The following is a 27,930-nucleotide window of genomic DNA, read 5'->3' as shown; positions in this document are numbered from 1 at the left end:
ATAAATGCTAATATTGTTTGGTTACACATTTTATTATTGCAAAGCTGACAGCTGTTAATGAACATTATGGTTTGCAGCATAGAGAAAAAGTATAATTTAGCACCGATGTTGAACAAGTACTGATATGTAAAATTTACGGTTTTAAATGTTTACCCCATATAAATAAGAACAATTAGCTTAAAAACAACTTACAATCACAACCTTTAAGCATTTATTTGAAAATGTACAACAAGAAGAAATCCCTGAAGTGTCAAGTGAACCACTTAAAAAATGCATAGTGAAAAACAAGTATTTAAAATTCAGTAATATTTTTATTATTGCTCAAAATTGCTATGGGATAGGTTTCTGAAAACTAAAATAAGTTTGGTCACACTTATTTTTTATAAATTTTCCTGAAATTAGAATAATAAATCTTGTATCTTTTTAACATGGTTCAACATTTATAATAGCAATAATAAATGCAAGCATAAACAGGGGTCGAAATTAACGCTGGTCCGGTACCAGTAGAATTTGCATCGGACCAGTAGATTTTATCAGCTGGTGGTCCGGAGGACCAGTCGAAATTTTAGTGTCGATAAAAATAACTGATTGCATGGCCTACAAAAAAATGTCCTGCAAAATCAATTACACAGAAATTGGGGTACTAAGTTTTACAATTATCAAGTTTATCAATATCTTGGGTGAGCGTCCTTCACAACAAGACAAAATGTGGAAATTTTTGGAAAAAAGTATACCACCGGACACAAAAAATAGTGACATTCAAAAGAAGATCAGAAATTGACAAAATAAGAAACGTAAATATAAAAAAATCCGGTGAAAAAGATCGCGAATGGATAAATGATAGAGTCGATCGCAATGTAATGAATTGTATACGTGAAAAATTGGCAGTGACAGACCTAGATTTAAATTTAAAATTTAAAATTTAAAGTTACATTCTGTAAAGCACTGGACTTGCTTGTCTGTATATTCAAATGTAGAAGAAAGCATGAAAATAAAAGTAAACATCTATCATTGATATAATTTAGTGTTTGTCAAATGAATGTCAGTTTTGCAGGACCAGTAGATTTGGAGCTGGACCAGTATATTTTCAGTCCACTGGTCCGGCTGGCCAGTACAAAAAAAATGCTGAAATTCGACCCCTGAGCACAAATCTATGAATTTCTAGTCTACTGTTAAATTGAAAAAAAAGTTTTTCAGAATTGGATTGAGGGAGGAGGTCCTTATGGAGCTACATATATTGTTAATGCATGGACTTATTCACATGTTCTACTCCATCATTGGCTAGTTGGAGGGCCCCCTTTTTCAAAATCCTGAATCCTCATCTGCTTTTTTAAGGGTAAAAAACTGCCAGCAGTTACATCTAGTAAAGACCCTTATATAGTATTCCTTTGTGCTTTTTTAAAAGATTTCTTATAGAATTAGTTTCACTAGAATATACTTGGTATAAAAAGGAAAAGCCATCCAGAATTTGTTTACAACATTGAAGATTTATGAAATTTTACAATGTCTGCCTTGCATAGAGAACAATTGGGGCTTTTTTTAAATGAATGCATGATTAATTCTGGTTTAGACTCCTGTAATGGAATGTCATGAAAACTAAAAATACATCTTGACAATATTGCGTACATATCTGATTTAAATATACCCTTAAAAAATACAACCAATACCATTAAAAACAAGCTAGCAAAATTTATGTACATATGTAAAGTTTTACAATTTGTAGACATAAAACTAAAATAAAAATTCATAAGATCATTTTGATTTTAACAATTTGAATTGATATCCTGAGTTTCACATCTGTATAAAATCAACTATTTTGTTCTTGGTAATTATTGTATTCTTGGTCTTTTCATTTTCATGCATTTATCATAATGCTTCCGCTTATATATGTATAAAATTATTATTTTATAGTATTTATATTTAACTTCAACATGGAACATTTCAATAATTTACCATTTCTTTACATTAATAGCAAAATTTCATGGAAATTGTAAAAAAGTACAAAATTGTGTATTAAAATTTGACTTAAAACAAAATCAGGATACCAATTCAATTTAAGATATGCAAATGAACATAAAACAGATTCTAACATAAATAAAAAATATTTTTAAAAGTTTTTATTTACACAAATTTATAAAAAAGACACTAATTGTTACACCTACTAAAATACTGATCTATCACAATAATTCGTGTTGTATGTTGAAAAAAGAAATATATATCAATTGATGCCATGAATCCATTATTTATTTCCTAAAAACGTATAATTAAAATACTAGTCATACAGTAAATTCAGAAATTAATGGGATTATATGTGCATTTATTATTGCGATTCTGTCATTTTAGACTAAAATGCTATTTTATTTTTTGCGATATTGAGAAAATTCCTGTTTAATTCATATAAAAAATTTCAAAATGCATATTTAAATTACTGCCATTATAACCCTGTTGCATTTTTTTGCAATAATAAAAACATTGCAAAAATTTCTGAATTTACAGTATTTATAGTTTCTATAAATGGATAAAAAGTTTAATAACAATTTTAAAAAAATGGCTATTATGAAATACATATTTAATCAGCTACAAGAATGTATAGATTTGCTATGCCAATTTAGCAATAGACGTAGAGTGCTTCTGGATCCCAAAAACAATCCAAAACATTCCTTTCATCAGAAAATTTTGTAAAATTTATTTCAATGTTAGCAAAAAAATATTGGTTACATTTATTTAAAAATTTTTTTTTCTCCCAGATATAACTCTCCCATCCCAAGTTTGGTGGGTTCCCTCCCAAATAAAGAGGCACACTTCAATGATCACAATCGTAATCTACAAAAGTCAAGATTGAAAAGCTAATGTTTGGTACAGGTCAAAAATTTTAATTACCAGCATTGACTAATAGAAATGCTTTATTACTAAAAATTCATGATTTGTACATGTTCATTTTTATATTTCAAACACTTTTCACCCGCTCATAAACTTTTTAATCCAAATATGTATATACAAATATACTCATACAACTGAAACATCTTAGCATTCTGAAGAAAAACATTAATATTGCAAAAAGGTTATATTATTTTTTCTACAAAACAAAAAACTTATACTCTGATACAAAGTGATGAGATTCGAACTACATGTAAAAAGAAAAAAGTTCATATAACACAATTTAAGCTGTTATATTTTTATGATGTAGAGTAATTGAAATGCGAGCAAGCTCAGGGAATATTGTAAGAGCTTTGTGACTGAGTGAATTCAAACTATTACTACTACTTTAATTTTAATAGGATTGATACAATACAACAATATTATTCAATTCGTCTTTTCAGAATCTAAAGTCCTATGAGGAGAATCATTATTTCTGCATCAAAATTAAAATAATGTTATGTCATTGGTTGAATTTTCATTATTTATACTGTTTTTAAACCAATCACAATGATAATGTGAATGGTTTTGAAAATTTTACACATAATACAAATTATTATATTAAGAAGAATGTATCGTCCAGCAGAAAAAGCTGACCTCCAGACACTCTTGTTAGTTAAAACATAACATAAATCGGTGAGTGAGAGTAAACAAAGATATATTTTGCACACAGTCAAATGTTTTTGCTACAAAAATAAAATCCCTGAAAAAGTTTGCACCAATAAATTCTCTGAAAAGATCTGTATATCACAATTTGCAGCTAGAGAAAAATGTCAATTTTCAGCAGAAGACAAAACGTTTGATTGACTCTGATGTCAAACCTCCACAGGATCTGTTGCTTCCTCAGGATCGAATGGTAATACCTCGTCTTCTGGTAAACTGTCAAGGTCATTGTTATCATTTTCTTCAGCACTGCAAAAAAATTTACATATTTTCAAATTGAACATAAAACTCAGGTTAAAGAGGTCATAAATCGGTTTCACAAAAAGACTTATGACTAAGAATGATTATGGTTGTGAACATTTCAATTTACATACGATCAATCTTAGTCATAATTTTTATTGTGTTAAACTGACTCCTGGATGCAGTTCTCCATTTTCTCTCAAAGTTTAAACACTGTTAAAACATTTAAATGATTGAGAATAATTTTCACTTGTAAGTGTTGTTTGCTTTTGTAACTAAATTTAAAAAATACAAAATTAAAATCATATAATGTAAAAATTAAAGGTGGACAAAATTGCCAATGTTTTCACTACATTCTAATTTGTATGGCTGCAAATTCTCTTTGATGATGAAAAAACAAATAATAATGCTTTTATTCTGTTTTCACACATTTTGCTATTTAAAATTTAAAAGTACTATTAATAGTATTAAATTAAGGAATGAAAACACACCACACACACATTAGTGTTACCAAACCAAACACAATATTAAAGCTTACACCAAAGCTCAGCCAATGAATATGATATCCCTATGATGAAATAATTCTTGGCATTATGTGAGATAAGCTAACATTTTCTTTCTAAAATATAAGTAACTACAGATTCATTTTTATACGTTAAAAACAAATTTTTGTACTTTTCGTGGATAAAGGTGAACCAAAAGATCAAATTTTATAGAAATATAAATGTCATATATACCGGTAGGCTTGTATGCCTTTTTCAGCAAAATGACGGAACCAAATATCATCTACAAAGCTATTTTGACCTCTCTCCATGAAAAATAAAATAGTTTAAAATATCTTTTAAAAAATTAAATTGTAAACTTAAACAAGCAACATACTCAACATATAATGAGCTATCTGATGATGACACACTAGAACCTGGGTCCTGTGGAAGATCTGAAAGAAATGTGGACATGACCTTATTGTCACGATCACTGTAAGAACTTGCAGGTGCATAAACTTCAGGTTTCGGTGAAGGATCATAATACCGTCCATTAGCAAAATAACCCTGTGAATTGTCCCTGGGGTATTGCGCAATATTAGTAGAGCTACGAACAAGCCGAGGATCATGCTTTTTCTGTTTTTTGGAAGTGAATGTGGTGAATGATGAATTGATCTGTGCATGCGGTAGAGTGGTGCTGCGATATTCCACAGGGACGGGAGTACTGCTATAATACCCAGTATCAGAATGGTGAGACAGGGAACTTTGTTGACTATGATGAAATGGTTGATGATGATGGACGGGTCGCTCCTCCTCTTTTGTTGCTTTGTTGAGTTGGGGCACGGCATATTGGTGAGATTTCTGTTGCTCAATAGGAACATCTATGTAAGAGATCTTGCTGACGGGTGTCTCGTCTGACCCTCCAGACAGATGCTGATCCTACAAACAAAATAAAATAATTTACTTATATCAGACACTTCAGACAGGAGTTGACAATCCATAATATATAGTGAGACTCACTAGACTACGGGCAAATGTTGTTCCAACAATTAAAATATCTGTGTCAAAAATATGTCTTACAAGAATGTGTCCCTAGTAAACGGATGCCACATTCGCACTACCACTTTCTATGTTCAGTAGACCGTAAAAATGGGGTAAAACCTCTAATTTGGCATTAGAATAAGAAGGTTCATATCATAGGGAACATGTGAACTAAGTTTCAAGTTGATTGGACTTCAACTTCATCAAAAACTACCTCGAAAAAAAACTTTAACCTGGAGCGGGACGAACAGACAGACGGACACACAGACCAGAAAACATAATGCCCTTAAATGGGGCTTAAAAACTCAATTAGAAAGTTAAAATCAACTAAACAATAGTGAAACATCTGTTGAAGCACAACAGTACTGGTTATAAATTTCACTGACACCAACACTATAAGTCATTTATAATATAATATCTCCAAAAATATCAAAACATAAGAATTTTTTTTTACAACTGTCAGTTAAGATATTCCATGACTATATATAGTTTAAGGAAACTCTACCATTGAATCTTAAATTTGATTGTGTTGTGGAGATTGCTATGAAAGTTATAGTGATATGATTTCAAATTTCAAACTAGCCATCACAACCCTGACTTGGATGTAAGCAAGTAAAGATCACCTTTACTATTTGTACCAGCTTTTTTACTTATGGCCATGGGGTTGCCAGTTGTCTTTGAATTTGACCATCCATTGACATTTTTTTCTTTTTCTAAATACTGATTTTTTAGTTTTAAAAGTATTGTTTTTTTCATATTTCCACAGACCTTCAAGAATTTTTGTTTTTACATTTCTAACGGTTTATGTTTCGAAATTTTGATGTTTCTTTGTGTAAAAAAAAATACATATACCTCTACATCCATCTGGTAGTCTTCTAACATTTGTTGGGCCCATTGAAGTAGTCCTGGGGCATCTGATGGAATACTGGCTCTAGGGTCTGTTTTGTTTAATAGCACCAATACTCTACACAGCTGGTGAATTACACCTCTGTTAATATGTAAAATAGATAAAAAACAGATCAGTCAATTTATCTTGCAGTTAAATTATGATTATTATCACCACATCATAAACATGTATCTCAGATTGATATTTTATATTGTGTTTTTCTATGTTATGATGTTACAATACTGTTTCGGTAAGGGTGAAGGTTGGTACTTATTAAAATGTTAAAAACTTGCTGCATTTATTTGCACCTGTCCAAAGTCAGGAGAATAATGTTCAGTGGTTGTCATTTGTTGATGTGGTTCAGAAGTGTACTCATTTCTCATTTTTAATACACCTGCAAAAAATTATCACGTCTTCGTCATCATAGCTATCGTTGTTGTCATCGTAGTCTGGCATTTTTTCAGTCAAACCCATTAAGGATTTTGTTTGTCCTATATGTATCTTATAAATGTTATATGCTTACATTTTTTTATGAAATGTATAAGAAATGTCTGATTAGCTAGATACATTTAATAGGCTGGTGTGATGTTTTAGTAAAAAGTGCCTTTACTTTGACTAGACAATTTTTTACCTGTAAGTAGGAACACGTGGATCATTCAAATCCATGGAACGGAGACGAGATCTGATATTGTTAAGTATTGCTAATAAGGTTGGTGCTTGTGGCATCAGTTTTTGTAGTTCTTTGTTGTAGTTTTCATTATCTATTGCACTGGATCCCATCAAAACATCATTCTCTGCAATTAGATAGATATTATAGTACTTAAGTGAAACCAGTTTAAATTTAAAAACTAAAATATTAATCATATGCATGTTTTCTAAATTAATAAAAATTGAAATTAAAACAAGAATATGTGTTCATAGGACATTATGTCAAAGACACAATCAGTGATCTATGAAATAATAGAACTGAGTTTGACCTCCGCTTTTAGATTTGGTTTTATTATATGTGTTGCTATATCTTTAGGTTTCTGTATAGTATTTCGTGTATTTCTATCCTAATTTTTAACTTCCATATTTTTCTTTTGGTATCTTAAACCTCTTTTTATCTTGAGACTGTTTCTACCATTAATTTTAGGCTCTTTTGGTAACATAGCTCCCCACATATTTTTTTAACTTATATGTATTTACCTTCTTGCTGTTTTGATTTTATCTTATTATTTTCTTAATAAAATTTTAAAATAGCACAATGTACTAAATATGATAAGAGTATACAAAAAGAAATCTTAACAAGTCTAAGTTGATAACAATGTTTAAACCTACGATTGCGTTGGATAAAAAAACGCAATTTTTATACATGTGCATGTTACAAATTTCGTTGTAGACAGGTCTAAATACAGCACAAACAACATTTTTCAAAAGATCAAAAGAGTGAAAAATATATTTTAACAAATCGCATTTGACTAGTAGGTCATCTTAACATAGATCTGTAAAAAAAAATCATTAATTCACAATACTTAACAAGCAACTTGTGTCCAAATAATGCAACATTAAATGTAATCATGAATATCATCGATGCAATGGTAATAAATAGCTAGATTAAAATTCTGTACGAGTGTTTATTGGTTATATGAGCCAAAATCTCGTTGTGGTATTAATATCTTAAAATTATTTTATTCATACATAATAATGAACTGTACACAGCATATACTAACTGGTTCAGAAAAGTCCAGTTCTAAATAGACATGCAATATAAAGAAAAAGAACAAATTAGGAACAATTCATTCAAACATTTCAGGATCTATTTGGACAGAAAAGTTGATACTGAATATGCATTAGATATAACATGCTACATGTATATGATAATATGAGTGATTATTTGTTTATCAAAGCTACATATGAGTACATGTGTATGTTTACAATGAAAAAATAGATACATTGTACTATATATAAATTGGGAAAATGTATACTACAATATACATAACATAAATACCAGTTCAAAATAAAACCTGACATTAAGTTCATTTTTTTAAATTAGAAAGCTATTAAGGTGGTACCCAACACTTTCACTAAAATTAATTTAGCTTGTTTAATTTTCATAAAATTTTGACAAAGTATTTACTTTGACCCTTTGACAAAAAAATGTTTGACAAAAATATAAAAATTTCAAAAAAATTGAACCAAGTATTTTATCAGAAAAATTACACTGGTTATATAGCAGTTTGACAAACACTAATTTTGATAATTGAGAAGCTTAATATTCCCTTAAAAGCACAACATCATTAAAACGTTTAGGTGATTTTACAGAGTTATCTCCCTGTAGTGTTAGGTACCACCTTAATATTAGCCACAATATAGACTTTTGGCTGTGATCAATGTAGCACTTAGCAAACACAAATCAATCAATCAATATGTTCTTTATCCATCAGTACATTTCTTACAAATTGCATTATTTTTGCCGATATTGGAATCAAACTGTACACCCATTAGTCTTGTTTTTAGAAAAGCATAATTATTCATTTGTGTTATATTTGCACAAGCCATTGTATGAAATTAACCCTTAAAACTAGAAGATTTCATTATGAAATAAAAACTTATTTCTTATTAAAACTAGAATATTTCATTATGAAATAAAAACTTATTACTTATTAAAACTAGAATATTTAATTATGAAATAAAAACTTATTACTTATTAAAACTAGAATATTTCATTATGAAATAAAAACTTATTACTTATTAAAACTAGAATATTTCATTATGAAATAAAAACTTATTACTTATTAAAACTAGAATATTTCATTATGAAATAAAAGCTTATTGTACCAAATTTTGAATTTGGCATCATGGTTATTTTTTTCTACATACATGACATATCACCAGCAAAATAATTATTCAAAACTGTTATTTTTGTTTTAAACAAAACAGTCTTCATATTAAAAGCACACAAAAAATTATTCATTCTTATTACAAACATGCTTGTTTCAAATGAAAGAAGTGGAAGATTGCAGATTTAAGCTATCATGTCATGAAGAGGAATGCTTATAAATATAAATTTGAAACCTCTGATCTTTTGCCTAAAATTCAAAATTTAACTGTCATAATGATATAAAATATGAAAAACAAGAATGTGTCCCCAGTACACTGATGCCCCACTTGCACTATCATTTTCAATGTTCAGTGGACCGTAAAATTGGGGTAAAAACTCTAATTTGGCATTAAAATTAGAAAGATCATATCATAGGGAACATGTGTACTAAGTTTCAATTTGATTGGACTTCAACTTCATCAAAAACTACCTTGACCAAATACCTTAACCTGAAGCGGGACAGACGGACGAACAAACTGACAAACAAACGAACGAAGGTACACACAGACCAGAAACCATAATGCCCCTCTACTATCGTAGGTGGGGCATAAAAATTTCATTTTTTTTTTTCTTCCAAAGACAGATTACAGATTTCAAGGAAGTATGCATTTCTTGCAAGTGTAATAATACAAGATTGATTGATTTATTTTTGGTGTTTTAATGCGATTTTTAAGACTATTTAGATGAGGCCAGTTTTAATAGCCAGGTGGAGGAAGCTGAAGGGCCAGGAAAAAAAACATCTTCGTTAGGAAAACTGACAATCCTAGACAATTATTGGAGATTAAATGTTTTCGTGAATACTCTGGTGTCATTACTATTCATGGGGTACTACTTTTTGAAGACAACTTAGTTTAAGATGAACCACTCAAACAACTAATTAAGAAACAGCATATCTCCTATAGGCTTGAGTTAGTTGTATGCAGAGTTTGTCAAATCTACAGAATTAATTTTCAACATTTCTTAGAATATGTATTATTATTTTCCATTTAGGAAAGTTGTATTGCACATTGTTTTAAAAAAAACAATTGAATCAACAATACATTAACAGCTAAAGGGTGTGTTTATCTATAATTTTCCTTAAAATATTACAATTGACAGTCTAGAGGGATGTATTTATGACCTAATATCATTTGGTAAGTTTTACAGATATTGATTATGTAATGCTAGAAAACTGGGTCATGTGAAATTCAAGTAGTGTTATAACTGTTGCGTGCTAAAACTGTCAAATTGAATTATATACCATCTTTTTGTTCTTTCTTTACCCTACCTGTTAAAATAATCATACTAATACATTCAAATGTCTAGAAAAAATATTTACTAAGGCAATAAGCAGTCTTGTTTAATTTTTTAATAATGCAATCAACAATAATGTTTAAATGTTTTATATCAAACAAGTGTTGATAAAATCTAGGAAATTGTATCTCTTTCTGAAATACTACTAAAATACTTATTTGGATATCCTTTTCCTCCCTCCTCCAACGCAATAAAACCTCCCTAAGGTTAAAGTTCTATATAAATTTACATCTTCTTTGATTAAATTCATTTTACCGTATAAGGTTATATTCAGTTAAACTTGAACACCTGTATACTATGTTCTTTTCAAAGTATCAGAAATATAAAAACTTACCAAAGCCTTTATTGTCAAACACAGGTATCTGAAATGATAAACCCTATTATTATACCTTACATATATTTTAAACAATTCTATTGGGTGAAACGTTATCACGTGACATGGAATAATTCAGTTGTTTTTCATTCAATTGCAAGGAAGGACGAATAACCATAAAAATTTGCACCAGCGGTGAATAACCTTATTATTCACCGGTGAATAACCTTTTCAGTTTGTTGATTTGTACTTGAGTTACCTCCCATGAAAATGACGTCACAAACGTAAATAAACAAAATGGCAGCGTTCACGTTACACTGGAAGCCCACCGAGAGAAATGGAAATAAGACAGTAGTCATGAAAAGAGTGCCAGCAGCCGTGTCTCTTATAAACGGTCCTTTTCAGGGCCATCAATATTTTACAAAAAGATTCTACCTTTGTTGTACATTCGAGAAATTCTAGAACACAAAGCCGTTAAAGGTATTTTCAGCTTGTGTGTTTGTGTTGGCTGTTGTGTAAAGTTCAAAGAAGTGTTCGAAAGGCCTTTCCAATGTTAGTTCGGTATAATAAAACAATTGTGGCCCCTTATAGTCGATGAATATCCAAAATTGTCAACCCTTAAAAGTTATTTCACTTCGGGCTGCGCCCTCAATAAAATAACCTTCTCGTGTTGACAATTTTGGATATTCACCTCTTCAACGGGCCATAATTGTATATTGTTTTTGGAACACTTTTGTACATTGCTTTCAATAAAAACCAATCATGAGTTATAATCATAATCAAGTCAAAGTTATGTGTTGTGATAAAATACAACAAAATTGAAAAGATGGTTTAAATAGTGGCAGAAAAATATGGCACCTTTTATATATAAACAAGAATGTGTCCCAAGTACACAGATGCCCCATCCGCACCATCATTTTCTATGTTCAGTGGACCGTGAAAATGGGGTAAAATCTCTAATTTGGCATTAAAATTAGAAAGATCATATCATAAGGAACATGTGTACTAATTTCAAGTTGATTGGACTTCAACTTCATCAAAAACTACCTCGACCAAAAACTTTAACCTGAAGTGGGACGAACGAACGGTCCGACTGACGGACGGAGGCACAGACCAGAAAACATAATGCCCATAAATGGGGCATAATAAATGGGGCATAAAAATCAATCACCAAAAGTGCAGTTTAAAATTAATGGAGAACTAATCATATGATATTAAGTGAAATACTTTTGAAGTGTATTCCAGGTTTGCTTTCTACAAATATCTGCAGTGGCAAAATGAAAACAATTCATAATTTTCAAGTCTACCATATTTCTTATTTAGAGAAAACTGAATAGTACCAAACTTTCTAGGATCTCACTTCAAAAAGCCGGAATCTGATTCAAATTACAACTGAAGAAGAATTATTTCCCTTGTTGGAAAGTATAATGGCAACATACTGGTATGCTGCAGAGGATGAGCATTGGTGTGAAGTAAAAAGAAAACAACATGTTACTTTAATTTACAAACATTTTCAGTTTTATATTCAAGTTAAATTACAAGAATGTTGAAAGGCAAAAGACCACATATTCCCCGACAAGGGAAATAACCTGCCGTAGGTTATAATTTAAGGGTTAGGAATATGACAGTTGTTGTCCATCCTTTGATTTTGCCATTTGATTAGGGACTTTCCGTTTTGAATTTTCCTCAGAGTTTTTTGTGATATTACTTTTTAATGATTCCAGAAATGAGTTTTTAGAAAGAACTGTGACTAAAGGGTAAAGTAGAGCTTGATTTATTGTACAAACAACTGAGTGTTGCCCTCTTGACGATTTTGTGTTGTTAGTGTTGTTGGGTTGTTGTCTGATTGATGTTAAACCCTCTTATCTATGTATATCATATTATGAAATTGTTGTTTGTATTTGTTATTAAAATTGTTGAAAAATGGACAATTAGTCAAAATTGTTTTTTTTAAATTTCAATAAATGCAGTATACAAATATTAAAATTGTGGTTTCCTTTTTTTACACAATCAATCCTGTTTCAATTTTCCGGAAAATGCACATCTCATTCACATTTCTGAATTAAAAATTTATTCAATGGAAAATTGTCTCATACCTGTGTTAGATTTCCTAATTGCATATTTTGCGGTTTATACTTCTGCTGCTGGAGGTTTATCTTCTTTCTGTGGAAGTCAAATGGATAGAATATTAAATAAACAAGTACAAAAGACTGATTTTTTTTTCTTCTGAATAGTAAAAGACATATTTGTAATGGTAAAAAGAATATCTTAAACAAAAATTAAAGCAGATTTATTTAATATTTTTACACTATTTGAATTATTTTCAGTGAAAACTGTCTGTATCATGTAAAATTTTTTGTTGCTTTCAAGATTCAATCACTTTTATTTTCACAAATGGTGCTTGATGTACATGAAACAACAAAAACTTAATGCCTTTCCCACAAATTCTGAAAAATAAGCCAAAGAACACATATTTGTCTAGAAGTTGAGGCGACCTGCATCAGCAACTGGTAGATGACCTAGTCGACACGTCATTGCTATTTGTAATGTGAGTAATTTGGTGTGAATATCAAATCTCAGTTAATATTTAGTTACATTTATTCACAACTTGTCTCAAATCAAGGTAATTTTGATATATACATATATATGTACAGACGCTTGTCCGACATCGATCGCTATATTATGTCTTTCTTGGTTTTGTTGGCTTGTTTTTCCTATGCCTCTCATTGACTTTAACTGTGGAATTGTGTGTTTTCATGGGTACTCATTTTAATTAGTTGAGATGATTGTATTATTGTAGTTTGATAAAACATCACACAAGACTATAAAAAACTTTCATTTGGTTGAACACTTAGAAATTGAATTTGACCCTGATACACAAAACCTTTGAAAATTATTACCTAATGGATTCTTATGGATCTCCAGTATTCATATTTTGAGAAGCTACTTAAGGTTATGCCATTTAAAGAGGGTGGTAAAGGGTTATTTTCGTACAACGTGTTTTGCCATTTTTATTTTACATGCAGCCGTAAAAAAGGTTCGTTATTCACCGTGTTTAGTGAAATAGGTAAAAAGATCAACGTGCAAGAAATTTTTAATTGTTCGTTCATCGTGAAATGGCAATTTTAATTCTCGTTCTTCCGTGCAGATACACCCCCTTTAAGCCCCTCTTTAAATATACACGCGACTAAGAGAAGGCATCTCAACTATTTGTAGGTGGGTTTTGTGTACAACAAAAATTCTAAACTTGTATTTGTCGAGGAATAACAAACTTTGAAAGTGCCTTCTCTTAGTTTCATGAATATTTTAAATGAAAGCCCTTACCTTGTATGTTTATAATGACAGTAGAATATCAATGTGACTACTATACATAGTATTACACCTCCTGCTACACCACATGCAACAGCTATTATTAACTCTGTACTGTCTGTAGATTCTGTCTCTGAAATATATAATGTATCATGATTGATTGATTGATTGATTGATTGATGTTTAGTTTTCATCGTATGAGCACAAAAAGACTATATCAGGGAGAGAGCTAATTCAAATATTTTTACAATTTTAAGTATATTTTTAAAATCAGACAAAAGGTCCTTCAATAAACTAAAATTCAAGTCTAAAGCAAATTGTTTATTTACAAAAAAGTTCAACAATAAGAATACTAGATGAAAATAAAAATCATTTTTAATTTATACTACATTTTTATGTTTTATAATATATATTCCAACTTCTTTATAATGAAACAATATTTGTTATTGAAACAATGCAGCTTAATTCTAACTCTTTCAGCAGTATCCATCATTCTAGGAATGGAATCAGATTTTTTGTTGCTTTTTAATGCTTTCTTTTTCTTTCAATTTACAGAAATAATTACAAGAACGCATGGCAAAGAAATAGATAATTGTTTAATCTGGGAATTCTATGTGTACAGGCATTTTGTTATAACTGTTACATTGATTCTTCAAAATGACTATTTTTAGCAAATATTTTCTCTTTGGTCGGGTTGTTGTCTCTTTGACACATTCACCATTTCTATTCTCAATTTTATCTTTTGTTATTTCTCATTGACACTTACCCCATATTTACTTTTCTTCTTAAAGCTTTTAATTTTGGTAACAAAATGTCAGGGGAAAAAAACTTACGTTTACAAACATTTCCGTGCAGCAGCCCATCACTGATAACTTTTGTTTCACCCACACATTTATCTAAACATTCTCTTGTCAATTCATCTATAAACTTGGAACATCTGAAATGAAATAAATTAGCTAAAAATAACTATATGCTACAATAAGCTATTATAGTGTGTGATAACATTGTGTGAGGGAATTCGACGTTTGATGTACCACTGTTCACTCCAGTGCAATTTATGACAATACCACTGCATCAATCAGAATTATTTTTTTTGCAGTGTTTTAAGAAATGATTTTGCTTTGTTGTCGCGTATTATTTGTGTAACATTGAATGTTTTCAAAGGCGAATTTTCTTTATAAAGTCAATGATTATGTTGACTTTTGAAGGCCAAACTTTCTACAGCCTTATATACGCTAATGAAAGATCCAAAAACTATACCAACACATAACGACATGTTTATGAAATTATAACAAATCTATTGGTTAACAAATTTTTACTCATTATTGCAAAATAATGAACTTGGTATATCTGACATTTTCTCCCTACCCAGTTTACCCCTATACATTTTTATGATGTGGACTGGTCATTGTTATTGAATCGTAGGCAATTTGATTGGATTAAGTTGTTATTAGTTTACCTTCAAACTTGTTTATGCTTTTCATACATGACTATTGATTAATTAGAACGTGCATGAATGTGTACGGTAACTAAAATGACCTTCAAACTGGATACTGGACGAGTCAATATTATGTTTTATCAATGAAAGTTAAGGTATGAAAGGTAAGAATTGCCACTTATTCGATTTTCACAAAATTTTCGGAATATACAGTTGAAAGGTTATTTTTTAAAAGCCTATTGTGAAGAGTAAAAAGAAAGTTTACAAATAATACGTTTTGTTCCATTAAACAAGTCATTTTTGTAAGAGAAATACCGAAATATATTTTACGCACGACTACGGCAGGTAAAATTATTATTTATCATAATAAAAAAAAAGCATTTTTCAGTCTCATTGGAATATGTTGATTACAATTAATCCCAAACTTAAGAAGTAAGTAACTAAAGTCAAAATATGTCCGATCTGCCTATTTCTGCACATCAAAAGTCAATACGATCGTTTTAAAGTCAATTTCGTCTACCTCACAAAATCTTGTTAGGCACTATAGAGAGGACCTTAGGATGACCTCCAGATTTTTTTGTTTTTAATAATGGATAGCTGTCTCTTTTATCATGTATATGTACACACAGTAAATAATTTCCTTTGTACATTCCTAGACCATTTAAATTATTTTCCTTTTTCTGTTGAAGAGTTGCTGTCTCTCATTATAGTTTACCAAATACAAATACCTTCTTTTAATACATTTGCATAAATAGCATCTTTTAATTAAAAACTGAATCATTTCTTACTGGATATATATGTAAAGCCTTTTGTAAGTGATACTCATTGAATAGTATACAATTCCCTCCCCCTTTTTCAACAACTTATCAGAAATATTTGGAAATATTAAAATTACCTGATACATTCTAACTGGGGATCACATTCTAAACAATCATCTTGTGTGCAACCATCTGCAATACAAAAACTAAAAGTTCAAACTTGTTCAACAATATCTTCAAATTACTCAAACGACGATCAATTTATCACTGTGAATTATATCTTTATGATCATCCTTTTATATGAAAAAAAATGATATAGTTAATCCTGTCATCAGAATGAATTGTTTTCAACATATTGCTGCTGCATGATAAAAAACATGATCATATAGGTATTTTTTAAATCAGAGTTGTAGGTTACATGAACTTTGAAAGAACCAATTTTCATGAATTAAGTAAAAATCATGGTTTTAAAATCTAAATGATCACAACCCAGTTTGATCTCACAACCTAAGTGAAGACTTAATGATCTAGTGATCTCACCCCTCCTAAAATAATTGGACTTTTGAATAACAACAATTAAACTTAACAATTTGTAAGAACTTTTGCATTATAAATATCAGACCATCATTACTGCTTCTTCTGTTAAATCTTCATCATCACAGACTATTTCGTTTCCATCCTAAATAACCATAGCAACAGGAAATGGTTACTTTTCGAGGGCAACTCCCTCACTTAAGGTGGTACCCAACACTTTCACTAAAATCAATTTGGCTCGTTTAATTTTCATAAAATTTTGACAACTATTTACTTTGACCCTTTAACAAAAATATAAAAATTTCAAAAAATTTGAACCAACCATTTTGTCCGAAATATTACACTGTTTATGTAGCAATTTGACAAACACTAATTTTGATCATTGAGAAGGTTAATATTCCCTTAACACAACATAATTAAAACGTTAAGCTGATTTTACAGAGTTATCTCCCTGTAGTGTTAGGTACCACCTTAATATTCAGAGTTTTTTTTAATTCAATGTTTTATTGTATATTTGTTTTTAACATGTGCTTGTTTATCATGTTTATATTTTGTCAGCATTCTTATTTCAATTTGACACAAACGTGTATTATCATTCTTACTTTGTACACAATCATACTGGTTTGAGTATATTGTATAGTTGACAGGACATTCACAACTTTTGTTCACACATGAAGCTTTCCATCCACAGTCTCCATTCTGACATACTGAGTATACTGAAAAATAGGAATATTCATAAATTCATAATTCATGATCAAAATTCAAAACTGAGCTCTTGGTTGGTTCTGTAATTCTAATGTTTATAAAATGTAAAATGACTCAAAATACTTTAAACAAGAATGTGTCCCCAGTACATGGATGCCCCACTCACAATATAATTTTCTATGTTCAGTAGACCGTGAAATTGGGGTAAAAACTCTAATTTGGCATTAAAATTAGAAAGATCACATCATAAGGAACATGTGTACTAAGTTTCAAGTTGATTGGACTTCAACTTCTTGAAAAACTACCTTGACCTAAAACTTTAATCTGAAGCAGGACGAACAGACAGACAAATGGACAGACAAACAAAAGCAAAAACCAGAAAACATAATGCCCCTCTACTATCGTAGGTGGGGCATAAAAATTGATCACAACGGTTTTTCCTCACACCAAGAAATAGATTGCCGAAGCCAGATATGGCACATCATTTTTAAATATTTCGGTTTTTAATTCTTTTCAACTTTGTATTTGATGTGGCCTTCCAATGGTTTTCATTCTAACACAACTAATGATGACTAAATGAGTCTTGTGCAGATGAAATGTGTATCTGGTTAACCAATTATTAGCCTAGTATCTTTAACATGTTTTTACAACCAAATGGTCTGATGCCACTGCAGGTAAATATTTCTTCCAATGATATATCATAAACCCAGTACTTAATTTTATCAGTAATAAGTTTATAAGTGTTCAGTTTTTAACAATACTAAGGGTTTTTTCCCATCCAGGCAAATACATGAAGATTGTTTCTGCCGTAGTCAGCACAAATTTTGTTGGTTTTCAAATGCATTCAAATTTCATATTTTATTTGGCCTTCCAAATGTTTTGATATGAGTGCAACTGGTGAATCTTATGTAGACAAATTGTTATTATCTATTTATATGAATCTATTTGGGTTCACGATTGCCTTAAGTCAATCTTCAGAGGTCATTATTCACATCAATTCAAAAAATTTGCAGGTGAGGGATTTTCTCACTGTTTGGAGACCCATTGTCATTGATTGTTGGCCTTTGGCTCTTTTCTGCTCTTTGGTCAGGTTGTTGTCTCTTTGACACATTCTCAATTTCCTTTCTCAATTTAATTGTTTATTGTTTCCTGTGAAACTTATATAAGTTATGATATACATTGAAGTATGTTAAGTAATATACATGTACTTGTCTAACATGCCTAATTGGCAATCAAATGTTGGAAATCATAGCACCTCTCCTTATTCTATAGAAATAAAATTTGAAAGTTTCATAACTGAAAATGGTAGAATTGAATGAGGAAACAACAATGGATAAATCCCCTTTTAAATACCAGTAAGAAAATACCAATATTTCTCTAAGTTAAGATTATAATATTAGGTTTCCGTCTTAACACTTAACTCCTTAAGAAACAATATAGAACCAATTAGTACTGTCTTTACCATACGTTAAAAGGAAATTCCCATCATAACCTCTAAGTCTGACAGTTGTACACACTTGATGACATTCTGACATTGTAAGTACACTACAACTTCAAATATCTACAGTACTTACATGACTTATAGGGTGTTTCAGCTTTAGTTTACTCTTAATACTGTTAATTTAATAACTGTTAATCAGGGTGATTTTTAACAATTATATAAGCCACATGTTATATTAGGGTATAATATAAATATTTTTTACAGACAAGTATCTATGAATCCGTATGATTACTATAAAAATGCAAGTATTTGCTGTTAAAATTCACTTGGAAGAGTGATATTTTTTCGGAATCACATTCTGTGTGACAGGTGTGAATGTGTGTGTACTTAATTGTGTGTACTGTCTTGACTGTATGGTGTGTACTTTAACAGTAGATGATTAAATTGGATCACTTTAAAAACATCAGTATCATGATGAGTATTCACTGTTAAAAGTCACATGGAAGAGTGATATTTTTTGGAATCACCTTTTGTGTACTGTATGGTGTGTACTTTAACAGCAGATGATTATTACAATGTACATGTATAATACCTTGTCGAATAAGAACCACCAATAGTATTGCTAATTGTGAACTTCCCATTTGCAGATTTCTCAAGTGGTTCCTGTTGCCATTCTCAACTAACACCACTTGTTAACACTATCTACAAAAATAAAAAAAAGTTGACATATGATTATGACATTTAATAAGTTGGTATAAAAGAATAAAAAATCTTGGGCAACATTAATCATGATAATAAGGTTGAATAAAAAAGAGGAAAATCGCAATACAACATTAGCATAATACAGAATAGAAAATACCCGTAGAGAATAAGGGGCTTCTAAAACATTAACAATAGCGAAAACAATCAGAAAGTGGGATGCTAAAATATTAAGAAGAGAATAACAGGCCAAAAAAAATGACAAAATTGGCCCAAAAAAATCAAAAATACGAGCCCATCCAGGTCAATCTCTATATAATAAAATGTCATTTCACTTATTTATAAAAAAATCAATTCACTTACCTCATTTAGCAAAAATACAATTTTTAAACTGACAAGTCAGTAAAAGGTAGAAAAGATATTTTACTACAAGCACAATGTTACTGCCAAAATAATTGTTCTTAATTTCACCTGTTCAATAAGAACATAAAATACAAAATCTTGTTTTCCTTATGCATGTTAAAAAATACAAGTTACGATCACCTTTCTAAGAGTAGATAGATAAATAATGTTGTCTATTTCACGGAAGGGTAACTAATTACATATAAATATGTCGTTAAAGAAAGATGAAAAGTAGGCCTAGTGTAAACATCCATTTAACTCAAAATAGTTCATTCAATAAAGTTAAATCTGATTTATAACGAACAATGGCTGACATTGTATATTTAAAAGGCAGTAGTTTAAATGTACCTAATACAATTTTAATTCATAAGATGTGAAACCATGATTTGAAATGGGGTGGGTGTGAGGAAATGACAAATTTTAAACAACATCGAAATTTTTTTTACGGAGATGTGTACAATGATGTACACAGGTTAAGTTTCCTTAAATCTTTTAAATTATATATCTTTTATCAGAAATATATACATTAAACAGAAAATGATATTTTGTGTTAAAATCTGTCATGCCGGTATGCAGTATGTACATAGTTTTTATTATGACCAAATTTGAAATTTAACCAATTGCATTGACATGTCATGTTGTGTCAATCCTTCTTACATTATCATCCCACTGACATGACTGACATATCATATCAGACTATCACATGTTTTTTGACATCATTAAGGACTATGACATGTCTACAGACATTATCAGCCCTTTACAACTATAAAATGTAAATATCAATTGACATTATCATGATTATCAACCTTAATGACTTAAAAATCATCAACCCCTTATAATACAATTAATTAATTGTATACAATGAATTTCTGTAACAATTGTTCATTGTGACATACATGTCTATTGAAAATATTAACCTCATTGAAACATGAACATGATGACATTGGTTATACTGGGGCGGATCCAGCCATTTAAAAAAAGGGGGTTCCAACTACATCCCCCATTCAAATGCATTGATCGTCCAAAAAAGGGGGGTTCCAACCCCAGGAACCCGGCCCCCTCTGGATCCGCGCTTGATTTTACAAGTTACATTTGTATAATTAACAATAAACATGTAAGTTAGCAATTATAATGTAATTTCTTTAGCTGAAAGAGTTGCTTATTAAATACCAACAATTAACCAATCAACTCTTATTGTTGGAAGCCAGATTTCCTAATACAGTCATAAAAATCTGAAAATTTCTATGAGAACACTTGCAGCCAAGTCATGCACTGGTAAAATTTCTCATTAAGAATTCTAAATCATATACATTTGCTCTCATTATCCACTGCCTTAATCATGTCAATTACATTGTACATACATATCACGCATATATGTAAGTAAAAGTCTTTAAATCAATAACAATACAAAATATGGAAATCTTTTACGAATCACTGTAACTTATCTTTCATTGATAAAATTTAATAAAATCATAATAATCGGAACAAAAATTTTCAGGTTACATAACCTTAATGATTTATTGTCTAATTTTATAGCTCTCTCTATTAACACTGAATCTTAAAACAATCAATTGAGGTGACAAATTGATTTAAACAATTGTTTGTATCTTGATAACTAATCAATAAATTATTAATTATGCCTCACAGGAAATCTAATTTCTCTGGCTGTTTAGTTAAGCCTTGGGAATGACAGCCGACATAACAAGATGTAAGTACATGTATGACATGTGTTAATGGTATCTTTAATTGGTTGTCTGGCAAGGTAAGATGAACTCTTGCATGTTATACCGTCATGACCATGTACAATTGTAAACAATACACACATGACAAATCGTTAAAAACTAATCAGTTTTAATTTGCAACCATAGGTTTAGTACAATTAAATAATATATCATAAATATATCATATACTGTCATGACTGTAAAAATTAGGTCAATGGTGATTTTAAAAGGTTACAAAAGACTCCTTTTTCTCTGTGGCATTTTTTAACACATAATTTTGTCAATCATGCCAATAATATACATTTATCAAACCCAAAATGGTCAACATCTTTACACTAAATCACTTGGATGTTGAATGTGTACCGATTGATATTTTAGTCTAATGTTCAACAATTTTTTCATTATTTGTTAAATGTTATCGGCTTTGAACTTGCTGTAAGTAACTGTTAGTATTTTGATCTGTACTTAGTTTCTTTTTGTTTTTGCGATGTATAAGTACCTGTCCATGTCCAGTCTGAGTTTCTGTTAGATGTATTTCTATTTGTATACATCTGATGAAATAAGCCTTTTGCAACTAAATTTTAATATTACTAGAACACACCCGTGATATCGCGGGTCGTGACTGAATTAAAGTATATAACTATGCGCAAGCCTTATCTTAGTATTAGTACTGTCATCTGATAAAGTCATGCCGATTATAAGATACACAATTTTCTCTGCTTTCAAATCTTTCTGTTTGAACCCGTCGAACTGGAACTTATCAATTATTGGTAATATTAATTATTTGGAAAACAAAAGGTCCTGGAATGGAGTATTTTTTAATCAACAGCATTGTCCTATATTAGTTATAAATAAAGTTGAATTCTTTGATTCGCTGTTTTACGTCATGCCCGCTAACAAATTGAAACTTATTTTTAGTCCAGATTTTTAATATTCGTATTGTTATCTTAGAAAGTCTTACGGATTAAAATACTACAATAGGTAACAATTTGACAATTTAGTAGTGCCAACCCTGTGATTATGACCCGTGTATATAGCATATTAATCCTGAATACACCGTTTGGTGGTGCGCCTCACCTGTCAGATGCGGAAGGTACAGATAAGGTAATAGGTAACAGGTGATTATACTATTGGTATCGGTATCGGACTCGAACCGGAACTTCCTAATTATTGGCAATATTAATTACGTGGAAAACAAAAGGGCCTGGAGTGGTGTAATTTTTAATTTACACCTTTGTACTATAATAGTTGAATATAAAGTTGAATTCTTTGATTCGTCGTTTTTACGTGATGACGGCTGACAAATTGGACCTCGTAATTTTAGTATTATAGATAGTTTGTTCTTATGTTGTAATGTTATACCACTATCCCAGATTTGGGGAGGGTTGGGCACTTGCAAACTTGTTAACCCTGTCTCATTCTGTCATCATGGTCATTATTTATGTGCAGCATACAAATGTATATTCCAAACTGAATCTGACCAACAAAATTTCAGACAAAAAATTAATCGGTCAGACAGAAATTTTACCTACAAATGTATACATGAACATGTACAATCATACTGTGCAATTAGTCAACTGTACAACTTAAGGGGGCTCGCGTGTATAAATCTTTTTTTTCTAATATAGGATTTCGCTATATTTTTTTATAAATGAACTTTATCATGTTTATCATATACTTAATAGAAAAATGAAATTAAAAAATGGGGTCACCGTTCATTTAAGCTCACAATCTGCCTTCGAAAGAATTTTTCGCAGCATTAATTTTTGTTAATGTCCTTTTTTTCTGTTGAACTAATAGGAGAAATAGAGGTAATATTGGAATAAAAAAAGAACTAAATTACAGAAATCACTAAAATTTTACAAATATTTAGCTTATGTACACCTTATTTGAAAACAATAATAAAAAATATAGGTCACTGATGGGTTAACAAAGATATTTCAATTTTAATGCCAAAATATGGCATTTTTGCAGCAAAGGGAGATAATTTGGAGCTTTTTCAATGATATAACCATTTTAAAAGTTATCTTGGGACAAACTGAATTGAATTTTTTGGGTGATTTTTGTACCATATCATAATGTAATAAGTAATAGTGTAATAAATAAAATTTGTATTGAAAAAACAAATGTTTGATTTTACGCTGAAATTTTTGTATCCATGTAATTAGGGAAAATAACAGGCATACTATAATGATACTATTATTGTGGGAATTCTGACATAGTTATATCTCCTCCTTTCATAAATGTGTTAAAACACATGTCAGTTTTGTACTAAGAGGGGGGATAGGACCTTTATCAGGATTCTGGGATCAGGTGTTTTTAAGCTCAGGATTTAGGGATTGACCCTTTCGGAATTCGGGAATTCTTTTTTCAAATTTTGGGATGTCTGGATTTAGATTTATTTAAATTCTGGACCTCATGATTTCGTGTTTTTGAGCCAGGTATTTCGGGATCAAAGACACCTCCTACCCCCTCTCTACTAAGAAATAATGTGACTTTGTCTATAATAATGCCATCAGAGGAAACACAAACTAGTGATTTCAACATGTCTACATTCAGTGATATTGTTGGCTTTTTTCAAAACTACCTCTACCCTTTTTTATTGGGAAAATATGCGTAATTTTCATTAAATTGGGAAATTTAGAATAAACCATGAATTTGACTGAAACTTCAATTTACAGACCCCCTTTCAAGAGTCAAACCCTGCTTTGAAATAAGACCCCTTTTTGTCAGTAATGATACATAAATAGACCCTCAAATCTGAACATATAGTCATTTTAGGCATGAAAAATGTATAAATGAGTGTTTTTCAGTTTGTATTCATGCACAATTACTACTGAGACTGCACTGATTGGGAAAAAAGTTGTCTTTTTGGGAATAAGTTTAAGCCATTTTTTTTTCAAATTGGGATTCTTCTTCAGGGGAAAAAGCCTTTATTCTTCACTAATTTAAGGCCAACAATATCACTGACATTATATGGCCAGCAGAGGAGTTTATTATCCAAAATTGTCAACCTACATGTAAGATAAGGGTTATTCCATGAGGGCTTTATCCAGAGGGGAAAAACTCTTACTCGGGTTGACAATTTTGGATAATCACTGACTCAATGGGCCACAATTATTTTGTTATACCAAATGAAGAGTTTCAATTAAAAGCAAAATATTGAAACAGATTGAAAAAAAATTTGACAGGATAATAGAAGATAGAATCCACTGCGCATTGAGGAAAAAAATTTAAAACATGTTTACTTACAAACATGCTTGTTATTACAGTTTCAAGTTGGTTTCCCCTTGTAAAAAAGCACTTGTGTAATAATAAAAGAACGAAGGTTCAATGTCCAGATTTTTGTCTGTTCAAAACCAATTTAACTCAATGCAAAAAAAACAAAAAAAAACCTGTTTTCTCCCATTTATCTGTTTATTTTTTGTAACCCTGTCGTGTAATGTTGTCATTTTAATGTTATAATTAACACTGCCATTAAAGCGGGAGGTTTGGCAAGCCACAAAACCAGGTTCAACCCACCATTTTTTCATAAAATGCTGTGTACCAAGTCAGGAAAATGGCCATTGTTACATTATAGTTCGTTTCTGTGTGTGTTACATTTCGGTGTTGTGTCTCTGTTGTGTCGTAGTTCTCTTATATTTGATACGTTTCCCTCAGTTTTAGTTTGTAACCCGGATTTGTTTTTTTTCTCTATCGATTTATGAATTTTGAACAGCGGTATACTACTGTTGCCTTTATTTAAAATGATCTTATATGAGTCAGAGAGTTTGAGACTTGAGATCAATTTCTGATGTATATAAATATTTCCAAGAGGGTTAACACTTTAAAATATTTTGACTGGCAATTATTTTCATAATTATCTGTGATATTTTAACCTTTTTTACATGAATTTGTTAAAAATTGTACATGTCAGACCGCAAACAATGCAAATTCTCAAGTAAAATTATATTTAAGGGGAATAACTCTTTTCAAAATAACTGTTCAACACTGATTTTCAAACTTGTCTGAGACATCACCATGATCACTGATATAAACCTACAGTACAGGTTTCATAAAAATCTGTGAAGAATTGTATATACATGAAAGCGTTAACAATGCAATTTTCCATATTATCAATATTTCTAAACGGCCATAACTCTTTTCAATTATTGATTAACACTGATTTTCGAACTCATTCAAGACATTGCTGATATAAACCTAAAAACATATGTTTCATAAAATTCTGGCCAGAATTGTACACATGAGAGCGCTTACAAATGTATTAAGCATTTTCCATATCTTTAATGCTTCAAAGGGGCATTTATTACTTTTTTAAAAATGATTGTTTCAGGGGACAACAAACATGTTGTTACTTCAAAACTTACAACTGCACAGTGACTTATCCTAAATGCAAAATAGATTTTATAACTGAAATTGAAGGATTTATAACCATTTATCATAAGGTATCATTGACAAATTGTTAAAATAATCATGTGAAAATATTTAACCAATTCCGCTAATTTTATTTTATTTCAAGACGAATTCGAAGTTATCATCAAATAACAATAAACTGGTAATCACTTTGTTTAACCAAAAATGGCACAAATAATAATGTAAACACGTTGAAATCACAAGCATGATAAGACACTTTCACTAGTTTGATGTACAATAACCGATATCATATGTGTCTTGCCAAATACATGTATGATTCACAGTAATTTTTCATGTTTTTGGTGAATGTATTGGAAAATCATCTGAGACCTCTGACAAATTGTTGATGAAACACAAAAAAAAAACTTTAAAAAATAGCACTGACAATAGCTGAAATTGACTTTTAGACGCCTGATGGTAAAGGGCATTCATTCCATACCCTCTTGACTGCTTGAGGTTGGTATATTTGAGGGTTGCAATGGGGGTACCTTCATGACGAATAACTTTAAAAATTCTTGCCATAAGATGTAAACGATAATTTTTAGTACATGACGATAAAATAAACACTTTCTGTATAATAAAGATGAGGGGGGTCGGAAGGGTCCTGATCCCAAAATTCCAGGCTTAAAAACATGAAATCCTGAGGTCCTGAATTTAAACAAATTTAAATCCCAACATTCTGAAATTCAAAAAAAGAAAAGCCAGATCCCTAGCTTAAAAATACCTGATTCCGACGTCCCGTAATAGGATCTGCCCCCTCAAAGATAATAAATTCGACTGATTCCAAAATAACAGTAACAATAAATATTTGAAACCTCTGATGAATTGCAATGAGCATATTTTGAAGACTCATTGTTAAATTTTAAACATTTTGACACTAACGCTAACCAAAAATGACTGTTTGACGGTTGACGGTAAAGGGCATAATTCCTACCCTCATATTTATGCAAGAAAGTTGAAGTAACCACTACCAATATAAATATGTGTTCCTTTGGCCACGAATATATTGAATAAAGGCAATTAAAGTTAAGATTTTTCAGAAAAAATTGGGGCAGTCTGTCATGTCTGCAAATTTAAAAGAAAATAAATAAAGGGGGGTGCTTGAAACAAGTGCTTTCTCAGCCTTTGAGCTATGTAATGAGTCATTGTTAATAAACAAAGTACAAACTATTAATTGGAAAACTATAACATTAAGAGTTCTTAAAATAGGTTTACATGTACATTGTGTTTTTTAAACATCACAATGTTTAGGAAACATAAACAACAAAGAAACTGCACCTCACCTGAATCCGGAAGTGGTTAATGCAAGGTAAATGTGGAAACGGGTCGGAAGTAGGATCGGCCTTGTTTATTTTCGTTGGAATGTTTATTAGAATTAACAAATTTTGGTAAATTGAAAGATATTAATGCCATAGTGCTTATGTTCCTGTTTTAAAAAAAATTGTGATACCAAAACAATCTTTACGGGGTTAAATTAAAAAAAGGTTATAGGCTGTTCTAACGTACACCCACTTACCGGAAGTTAGATTTAATCAACTTCCTGTCAGAAATATTATTCATCGACACTTCATTGTTCAATTGTGTATCTTGTCAAAAATGTACGCAAGTTTCATGAGTATAGTTTAGTTAACATTTTAAAACTTTAAATGAAAATCTCATCATTCAAAATTTTTACATCTGACATGATTATTTACTTGAGGAGTTCTCTACCCTCTTGACAGTAGCCGGGTTATGGCTATGGGTATTTAGAAATACATATATATACACACTTTCAGTCTCGTATTTGACTGTAGTTTGTATCATCTGTCCTGTT

General features: G+C 30.5%; 2 protein-coding genes across 6 annotated transcripts in view; one reads left to right on the top strand and one right to left on the bottom strand.

Annotated features, from left to right (window-relative positions):
- Nucleotides 1-13: 13 nt before the first annotated feature.
- Nucleotides 14-27,564, bottom strand: LOC143044790 (uncharacterized). 2 transcript variants are annotated; one of them, XM_076216955.1, is made up of 12 exons: nucleotides 27,401-27,564; nucleotides 19,475-19,584; nucleotides 17,339-17,452; nucleotides 16,340-16,394; nucleotides 14,840-14,943; nucleotides 14,022-14,139; nucleotides 12,794-12,860; nucleotides 10,719-10,746; nucleotides 6,860-7,022; nucleotides 6,195-6,330; nucleotides 5,038-5,240; nucleotides 14-3,828 (listed from the first exon to the last, which is right to left on the bottom strand). In XM_076216955.1, the coding sequence occupies exons 2-12, from the start codon at nucleotides 19,521-19,523 to the stop codon at nucleotides 3,732-3,734; spliced, it is 1,134 nt and encodes a 377-aa protein (XP_076073070.1). In that variant the 5' UTR covers nucleotides 19,524-19,584; nucleotides 27,401-27,564; the 3' UTR covers nucleotides 14-3,731. The 2 variants fall into 2 exon arrangements, with proteins under 2 accessions (XP_076073070.1, XP_076073069.1); XM_076216954.1 differs by having other exon boundaries at nucleotides 4,699-5,240; nucleotides 27,401-27,563.
- LOC143044789 (epsin-2-like) overlaps nucleotides 27,487-27,930 on the top strand; it is a 23,962-nt gene continuing 23,518 nt past the window's right edge. For 3 of the 4 annotated variants that reach the window (XM_076216952.1, XM_076216951.1, XM_076216949.1), the window contains exon 1: nucleotides 27,620-27,715. The gene's annotated coding sequence lies outside the window, so the exon portion shown is untranslated. Of the gene's footprint in view, nucleotides 27,506-27,619; nucleotides 27,716-27,930 lie in introns of those variants that run through there. The other variant, XM_076216950.1, reaches the window with a different exon arrangement.

This window comes from Mytilus galloprovincialis, chromosome 9 (genome assembly GCF_965363235.1).
Source record: "Mytilus galloprovincialis chromosome 9, xbMytGall1.hap1.1, whole genome shotgun sequence".
NCBI classification, from domain to species: domain Eukaryota; kingdom Metazoa; phylum Mollusca; class Bivalvia; order Mytilida; family Mytilidae; genus Mytilus; species Mytilus galloprovincialis.
Note: the sequence above shows the minus strand (reverse complement) of the source record. Positions and strands in the feature narration are given on the sequence as shown.

What these genes read in the sequence shown, in the direction of transcription:
- LOC143044790 (XM_076216954.1), bottom strand. Translation starts at nt 19,523, where the DNA reads ATGGGAAGTTCACAATTAGCAATACTATTGGTGGTTCTTATTCGACAA. An exon ending in CCCCAGTTAGAATGTATCAG is followed by an intron (nt 14,944 to 16,339) that starts GTAATTTTAATA and finishes ATTTCATTTCAG; the next exon opens with ATGTTCCAAGTTTATAGATG. An exon ending in TGTCATTATAAACATACAAG is followed by an intron (nt 12,861 to 14,021) that starts GTAAGGGCTTTC and finishes TGACTTCCACAG; the next exon opens with AAAGAAGATAAACCTCCAGC.